The sequence below is a fragment of the Gymnogyps californianus genome, chromosome 5, assembly GCF_018139145.2.
Source record: "Gymnogyps californianus isolate 813 chromosome 5, ASM1813914v2, whole genome shotgun sequence".
NCBI lineage: Eukaryota > Metazoa > Chordata > Aves > Accipitriformes > Cathartidae > Gymnogyps > Gymnogyps californianus.
Genome location: NC_059475.1, coordinates 31,437,262 through 31,446,264, shown reverse-complemented (window position 1 = coordinate 31,446,264; position 9,003 = coordinate 31,437,262). Strand labels below are relative to the sequence as shown.

At 42.7% G+C, this 9,003-nt stretch overlaps 1 protein-coding gene across 1 annotated transcript in view; it reads right to left on the bottom strand.

Annotated features, from left to right (window-relative positions):
* Positions 1 to 2,290: 2,290 nt before the first annotated feature.
* DPF3 (double PHD fingers 3) overlaps positions 2,291 to 9,003 on the bottom strand; it is a 93,244-nt gene continuing 86,531 nt past the window's right edge. Inside the window, exons 8-10 of the mRNA XM_050897197.1 lie at positions 4,861 to 4,973; positions 3,424 to 3,505; positions 2,291 to 2,361 (exon numbers count right to left, since the gene is read on the bottom strand). Coding sequence (XP_050753154.1) covers positions 2,291 to 2,361; positions 3,424 to 3,505; positions 4,861 to 4,973 — 266 coding nt within the window. The remainder of the gene's footprint in view (positions 2,362 to 3,423; positions 3,506 to 4,860; positions 4,974 to 9,003) is intronic.

The window sequence follows — 9,003 nt, the reverse complement described above, 5'->3', positions numbered from 1 at the left end:
GGTCACAGCAGGAACAGGACTTTGTATCAGCCCGAACCATGTGATGGTCCCAAAGTGCCAGGTCAGGAGGGTTCGACCACACCAACAGGTGGGTGCAAATGCTTATGTGGATGAGCTGTGGCCCCCAAGTGCTCCTCAGGGCCAGGGCAGTTCCAGACTGGGAAGAAGATGCTTCATTTTACATTTTTTCTAGAGCTTTGTCCCAACAGGTACCAGACACCTAACGCAGGTCCATGGGCTCCCGCTTTACCCTCCCCACACCTGATGCTCAACTTTCTTTGTACTCTTGGCTCGTCTGAGGGGCTGCACATGGAAAGCCTAAGGTATTGAATGAATTTCGTAGGTAGCCAGTGCAGCTGCTCCAGGAGAGATTTGGTCCAATACGACTAGGATAAATACTTTCTAAATCTTTTTCTAACAGGTTAAAATATTCCTGCTGCAGCCTGAGAAGAGGCTGCGACAGTACATGGGAGAATCCAGCAGCTGACACGGCTACTTTCAGCGTGCAAGCTGAACGAAACGCAAAAGGTGAAGAAACTATCTAAATAATGAGGGAAAGTGCATTAGGTCAGTATAGCTCATTCTAACTAAGTGTAATTAGCAGGAGAAGGAAGAAAAATTAGCTCACTGATATTCTTTCACAATGTCCTTTCAAGTGTTCGGGGACATTTAATTTTGCAGAAAAGTTTCAACCAATATAAATATGCCAAATATAATCTTCAGTGTCCTTACCTACTTGTACAAGCAACCTGAGTCACATGCTGCTTGGGACTCTCATAAATTTATATTATAAACCCACTTAAATCTATGCATAGAAAGTAATATACATCATACCCAAGAAAATGGTCATTCTGGGCTACCTGGCAGTTCGGGGAGTTGCAGTTTTTAACCTTAAAGATGTATCTGGTAGAAATTCTTTAATGTACTCACTTGTCCTCCTAGTGATGTCTTAAATTATTCAAAGGGACTCAACTGTAATAATATTTTTTCAATTGATGCTCTTGCTTAATGTTTCTTCATTTTACATGTAGAGGTTTGTTTAAATAAAGTACAACTATTTCTATTTAAATTTTAAAATCATTACAAAAATCTTTCTTTTCATATTAGGTTCAGTAAATTTCATTCCCTTCTTTAGAGCTCGGGAAGGTTTTTTGACAAATTATCACATTTGCCAAAAATGCGCTTGTAGAGAATTTGGGGGCAAAATTATTTGAAATCAGCTAGATCTTGATAATTGCTTTGATAAAAAACAGTAACATTGGAAGTGCTGGAAGTCCTGATCAGGCAATTCCCAGAATAAAATGCAACTTTAAGTTGCAGAACATTTTAGTTTAGAAATTTCAAAAAATTAATCAAAAGTGCTTCATTTGACCCTTAGCCAAAGTTGTTCCTTTTAGCAGCCTATTTTAGATTGCTCAGAAAACTGACAATTTTACTTTCTATGATCAACTTAAGATGACGTTTTTCTTTTGTTCAATTTTCTGAGCTAAACAGCAAGTCAGTTACATACATAACCATTCACAATTTTCTGAACAAGAATAAAATGATGAGTCTGGACTGTATGCTGGCACTGCAGTGGGACAGTGTGCGTGAATATCCTGAAATACCAAAGACGGTAGGCTTTTCTAAGCATCTCGGTGTGTACGTACTGGTACTGCACTTCCTTCAGAGATACTAAAACCAGATTTCTAAAGATCTGCCAAATCAAAGCATTTGATCCAAGGGAGAAAGTGTCATCCCCAAAATTTTTGATCAGTGCTTCTCTCAGTGACAACACATTGTTCATGACCTGGGAAGTACTGAACTAATGCAACTCTGAAAGCCCCGCTGTGAATACAGAGTGGTTGCAGTAAAGAGATTTCCAGTCAAGCCTGTGAAGAGAAACAACTGGTGCTGCTCCCAGCCAAAGTACTCACCAATAATTCCGTGGGAGATATCTTACTACTTCTTCTTTAAAAAGAAGACTGAACAGAAACCACAAAGCCACACAAAATTGACTCTCCACGTCGATATTAACAACCCTCCCCCTTCTATAATGCATGTGAGCCCGTAACGGCAAGCAGCAACCATGCATAGCAGTGAAAAGATTTCATCCGGAGCATCAAGAAAGTACATGATCCTTCTAGTAGAGCCCAGGAGGTATGGCATTAGTGACAGTGAATACCACAGATACCTCTTCCTGTATTTGAGTGTCCATTTTGATGTGGGTTGTGTCTTTGTGTTCTGGATGGGAATTGTGTGCTGGTATGGCAACACCAGGAGCAAAGTGCTTCTTGACTGCTGGAGCTCCTCAGGCCTGGAAGCCAAAAGCTGATGCTCTCTCTCTGAGCAGCTCCCGGCACAAATGACAACTCCAGCTCCCTGCAAATGAAGAAATCCTTCATATAGGAATGACATCAAATCCAGGCACTCAGAGTTTATGTCAAGATTGGCTTGAAGAGAATATCAAATATTCCTAACATTGAAATTGCCTGTATTTTTCTGAAGCAGGCTCTGCTGCCCTTGGTGTTGTGTACGCAGACTTTCTACACAAGTTACAACACAGCTGGGGTGTGCATTGCCGCTAGGTGTTTTATATTTTCATACTTTCAATACACCACTTCCCAGTCAAACAGAAACCTTTAGCTAATTATTAGGTGCATTTCAAAATTTTCCCCTCCTGATGTAGTTTCCTCTTTATCAAAGTTACAAAACATTTAGCTCCTGAATGCATGATTGATTTGTAATTATTCTTGTCTCACCCCTCACGTAAGCCACAGTCATTCGTACTCGTATGTCTCCTTCTCCAATTCTACTGCTCTCTGCAGATTTTAGTCAGAGAATCAATAATGGTAAGGGACTAGTTCCTCTGCTCCACAACCAAGCGACAAACTACAACCAGTTGTAGTATCGTCATATTGAATCCCCTGCAGATGACATAACTACATACCAAATGCAATACAGACCGTAAAACTCTCACCCTTCCGAGGCACAGACAGACCAGAGAACAAGGAAGGTCATTCTTCTTAATCCAGTCTCCTGACAACAGACTCTCAGCTATTCCAGAGAGGACTTCCCTGTCTGGGGCTTTCTCTCTGGGACTTTGACTTCTTAGGAAGTCCAAAGTCACAGTTCACAGGAGCTCAATTCAGTTGACTAAATTGAGGTGTCCAATGCCATCTGGGACATCCAAAGGTACCCAGGACCTGCAAAAGAGCCATGTCCTGGAAGAGGAGGTAGAGACCAGGCAAGATTGAACAGGACATCTCAGATCACACTAGACCTCCACGTCTATTAATTTTTTTCTTTCTTTCCAGTGCTACCCGCCTTTGCTTTGCTACTGCTTCCTTAACCCTGCATGGCCCAGGCCACCTTTCTGAAATTCTTCTCTTCTCCACAAGGACTTTATTGTGATTTTCAAAGCAGACTTCCAACATATGTTACCTTCTGGGGGCTCAAAGACTGGTGGATTCAAGCAATACATGTGATAGCCACGGTCACAGTCATCACAGAAGAGCAGCTGGTCCTGAGGCAGGGTTGTTGGGGAGACAGTAGGGAAACAGGGAGAGAAGGAGAGGAGAAGAGAGAAAATGATGTAAATTAGTCTCTTGCCAAGATGAAAACATAAGCATGGTAACCAGCAGTGCTAAGCTAGGAACGCCAAGCTGTAACATAGAGACTAAGAGACTATTGGGAATGTAAAAGGCTACAGGCATCATGTTTGTGCATCCATGATCAACCACCATATTTCTGAGAGGCTGCAGAGAGCCCTTCTCATCACAAAGGCAGTTCAGTTTCTAACTGGAAAATCTCTCTGAGAGGTGGAGGACATCCTCTCCAAGGTGGCCTCATGATGCAGGAGTAAAAGCTGTTAGGCTGGGGATACGCTGTACTGAGAGAAGAGGACAGGCTTTGCTGGGCTCCAGTATGACCACGTGCTGGATCTCATCCCTTCAGGGGAAACCTTCCTCATCAAAAGCCTGGACTTTTAGCCAGTTGTCCAAAACTCAGCTGAGTAAATGCTCTGTGAAACAGATGGAAATGACATGATCCCACCATGTGGTCTGCAGCTCTTTCATATATTTGGGGGGAAAAAGCTGCTCTGAAGTATCCCATGATTCCTAACACAGAACAGCTCCCTCGTTTCAGATTTCTTTATTTACTGCTAAAGCAAAACAAAATATCAGGCTTCAAATTTATTCTGCTATAGGGAAGGTAGTGTTAGCTAATCGCCTCCAAAGTTCTCCAGCCACTGTCAATTCTCCGAGTTTCTCACAGACTACCAAGGACCCTTAGCATCAGATTTTAACTGAAAACCCTGCAGAGAGGACAGTGTTCAGCTGCAGGCTCTGGATCACAGTTTGGAAATCACTGGGATAGGTGATTAGGTGACTAGAGAGAGGCCTAGCCATCCCAGTTCACATGCTTTCATGTTTCCCAAGTCTCGTAATTAAGATTAAAAAATCATGCCAAGAAAGTAAGCAAAATCAGGGACAGAAGAAACATACCTGCCATCTCTTGGGTTATCACCCATTCACATCTACTCCTGACTACCGTATTGAAAATACTACTCTCTTGCAGCTCCCTGCAACATGAGTTTATGGCCTCCAGCTAATTTCTGTTGAATGAGCGTAACAAACCACAAGTATTGCCATCTTAAGTGGCCCTATATGATACCCGTGGTAATTTCAGCAGAGACCGACGGCTGAATGGGGGCACTGCGGAGAAGCCCATCTCTACTGTCAGCAGTGGCTCTTCCTCAGAGATGTATGGAGGCAGCAGCAAAGCCATGACCCACACCATTGCCATGTGCTCCTCAAGGGCGGGCATGACAGTCGCTTGCAGTGGTGCTTATTTGCATGAAAAGGTAAATGAACTCACATCATTCTCAGATGTCCCACAAAGGCTGCAGGATTTGCACTCAATGCACTGCCACTGATAGGTTTTAACAGCCTCAGTCATGTTTGTGGTGAACTGCAGGCAGGTCGGGTGTCCTAAGGAAGATTGGAAACAACTGTCATTGTTAAAGGCTCACTTATTGCTTGTTAATTAACCGGTATTAAATTTGGGAACAAAATGCACATGGACATGGACTGATCACAACATGGGCTGCAACTAACAGATACCAAAGAGGAAAGCAGGCATTAACCCTTTCGCTGCCGGGCACAAGAGAAAATCAGAGTCATCCCCACCCATTCCCCATTGGCAAAGCAGTTTTATTCAGAGCTCTTAAAAATGGTTTGGCTTTGGGTTTGGTTTTTATGGGGCTTTTTTTGGAAAGAAAACAAGAGAAAGGATGAAATCAGAAACAAACCCAATTTCAAAAAGAGCCTATCCATCTTAATAGAAATTGGACTACAGTTTCAATTAGCGTTGTTTCGACCGGACTGAAGGACCTGGTGGAAATGAGGTTATTCTCCATGTCAGAGCTTCCCTTCCTGGTGTCCAAATGGGTGGAGCAATTCTGTAAACTTTGCTTAAATGGAAGCAGTAGCGTACAGAGAAGAAGCAAGACAGGATGGAGGGACACAGCTTTTAATTTTTTTAAGAGCTCTGCCACTAAAGTTGTTTGGCACAGAAGAAACCAAATTGCACAGCTAACCTTCCAGGATCAAAACAAGAAACTGAAAGGAAAAAAAACCAAGCCAACTCCCACAACAAACTAAATGAAAGGGATAAGGAAGGGAAAGCTAGCAGAACAGTCACATCTAATCGGGAAGGACAAATTGCCAGAGTTACAACCCCCGCCCCTACATGCGTGTCGACTCCAGCTTTGCAAAACAGCGGTATCACAGTAGCAGGGTCAGCAATGGGCTTTCTGGAGGGGGAAATACAAACAAACAAACAAACCAAACGTAGGATCAGTGTTCCTTCTGCAAAACAAAACAAGAAAAATATACCGCTGAAATAAAGTACTGTACTCCCAAACCACCCCTATCAGGCTGAGGCAGTCCCTAAGTCACCTGCAATAAGCTACTGGTTGCCTTCTTGGAAAGCCCTGTATTTAGCATCCCTCTCTGACACACGTAAGCATTAACACTGTGTATAGTCAGGGGTGGGGGGCATGGGACAGGGATAGCCAATTGCTCATCTACAGAAAAACTAGAAATACAGGTACGCACATCCAGCACTACCGCGTGCTACTTCTAGAAACTTACATCATCAGGTGCGCAGGCTTTTTTCACCTCTACCTGATCTGCTGTTCCTAGACTGCAGCCAATGGGTAGGAAAAAATCTTTTCCACCTCCACCAGCCTAAGTGTCTTTTTAAGAGTGGAGAAAGAAAGGCTGCTTCTCCAATAAGAAAAAAAGGCACAGCTATACTAGATGTGGGCGTAGATGTGCTATCTTAATTACCAGACCTATCAGCAGTATTTTGCTGTGTCATCACATCACCCATCACCACCCCACAAGGAGCTTCTGTATTTTCTAGCTAGTGAAGCAAACAGTTGCTGAGAATTGCTGGGTAAGGCAATAATGCTGTAGGGAATATATTTCCTTTATGTGCCCATGATACCACCAAATGCTGTAATAAGGATTTTTGTTCTCTAGTTATATTCGCATGGTTGTGATACGAACACTAAGCCTGTCCAGCAAAGAAATGTGTGTACATAAGTTACTAAGGAAATTGAATAGAAAATAAAGGAGATATTTAAGGAAGGAGGGATCAATGACATTGCTCATATCACTCTTAAGCCTTTGAATAAAGAAATGTTTTGACAGTACTGATGAGCTCAGATGAGCTAAGAAGATCACTGGGTTTTGAAGCCCTTGAAATGTCAGCACAAAACAAGAGTCAGATTTTACTGAGATTTACAGTGGACCAAGTCCAAACTAAAGTTCTGGGGACCTTGAAACTGCAACTGTGCAGAAGGAGATGTGACACGATACCTTTTCTTGCTGAGAGGACCTCATATAATTTCTGATGCTACCAAACTAGCAGAACCTAACATGACACTGAAATGTTCCTCCAGATCTGATTTACAGCAAATGCGGAACCTCATTCCAATACCAGTAAATAGAACAAATGTGCCACACTACACATCAGGGAGGAATTCGTCCCAACAGCAGAGAGTCGGCTTCCAGAAAGGTTGTACAGTGCTGGAATATATCACAGAAAACAACTCAAACAGGGAGGTGAGTTAATCAGAGAGTTAAATAGCTTCAGTCACATTTGAAAAGAAACAGAAAAAATGGAATCAAACTTAGAGAAATAAATCACAGCTAAATGCATACACGTATTCACATGCTCACTTGCCTGCATACACACATTGCTCATTGCAGAGACTCCAGCTAAAGACTCTCCCTTTCTCAAACAACATGAAGGTCAGGTTCTATTCACTACTTCATCTCTGTCCCTTCAAAGCCATTCCTGCTCTCTTCCAGCTATCAGTCTTGACTGTCTCATTCCTCATTTGCCTCAAAAACACCTCTGCAGGTTTTCTGTGCTGCATCTCGTATCGATGGTGCCTCATCCTTGAAGTGATCCATCCTATTTTGCAGAGCCCTTCTTAAGAACCACACCCACCACAAGCCTAGAAGAAATGGGCTCTTGCGGGCTGACGATTGCTTAGAAAATATTAGTAGTGGAGTGAGGGCTATGGTGGCTTCTTTTTAGTAGCAATGCAGAAATATTTTGCAAAAATATACCAATTTATTCACTCCATTGGGCTCTCTCTCCAAATGCTGTGACTACAAAAGAGTCCAACTAATGCCCACAGCCATGTCTGCATGGCCGCAGATTGCTCTCTGTTAGCCCAGGGCTTATGGCATGTCTAAGGGAGAAAGAATATCTCGTGGACATGTCTTTCTTCAGCTTCTAAGTCAGATCCTCTTTCACATTAAACAATGTGCCTTGTGGTACCATGACCCCAACCTAATGTCGTTGGAAAGACTATTTTTACTTATGCCAGCAGCGTGATGAGGCACTGTAGCGTATGGCAAGCATGTCAGTAGATACTCAAAACATTAAAATTCTTTTTCCTGCCCTCCTTGCTCTGCTTCTTCACAATCTCTCTATTTTCATGCTACTTTGGTTCAAAACCCAGTGTTTTTCATGATCTATGAAAAAATTCACAGGTCCAAGACTTCTGGAGCGGTATTAGTGAACACCACCCCTGCTCCATATCACAGCACTTCTTGGCATTCCCTCTGCGGCAGAATATCTGAAGACAAAGCCCAGTAGCTGCATATGGCAGGCTACCATAGGTAGATTCAAATTCCCTTTTAAAAAAAAAAAAAAAGGCTAGTTCAGCTCACAAACAATTTTGTTTTACACAAAGAGCAGTCCAAAATGTGGTTCAAGTTACAGACACTGTGGTAGCGCACGAGCCAGAGAGCTAAAAGTCTTTCTTGCTTAATTTCATCACTTATGTAGTCAAGAGGAAGAAACAGTCTTATTTTGCTAATCTTGTGATAAACGGCATTTGCTATGGCAAAGGTGTGCAGCAAAGAGTCTGCAGCTGGAACTCAGCTAATAATTCAGGTGGTGGCTCAGCCCTGGCAAACCCTGGATCACTCTCACATGTCTGTATCAGCTCCACAGATCTAACAGGGGGAAAAAGTAACACATATTTATGGTGTCACCGAAGTCAATAGACAGACCTCTAAAATACACCCTGGGAGCAGTTCTGTTGAAGGAGAAGGTGATATGTTAACATTGACAGTTTCTAATCTACCATAACTATTCTCTACCTAAACTTTTGCTATGCCGCAATAGCTATAAACAACACAGACAATAAAACTTGCAGTGAGAAGGTTTCTAACAGCTCATCCCTTTGTCTTAAAGCAATATTTTAAAGTATAGATCAGGTCTGAAAGCTCCCTCATCTTTGTCGAAACTCTCCTCTGGATCTGAACCCTGAGACTGAGACCATATTTTATAGTGACACCCGTGTTTCACATGCCACTGGCTTTAATTGTATACTATGTCCACCAGACATCTGGTTGGAGGGTTGGGGGGCGAGCACATTCAGAGACCATTTCTTGTCTCCTGCACCCAGTGCAATTGCAGGCTGGCAGTAAG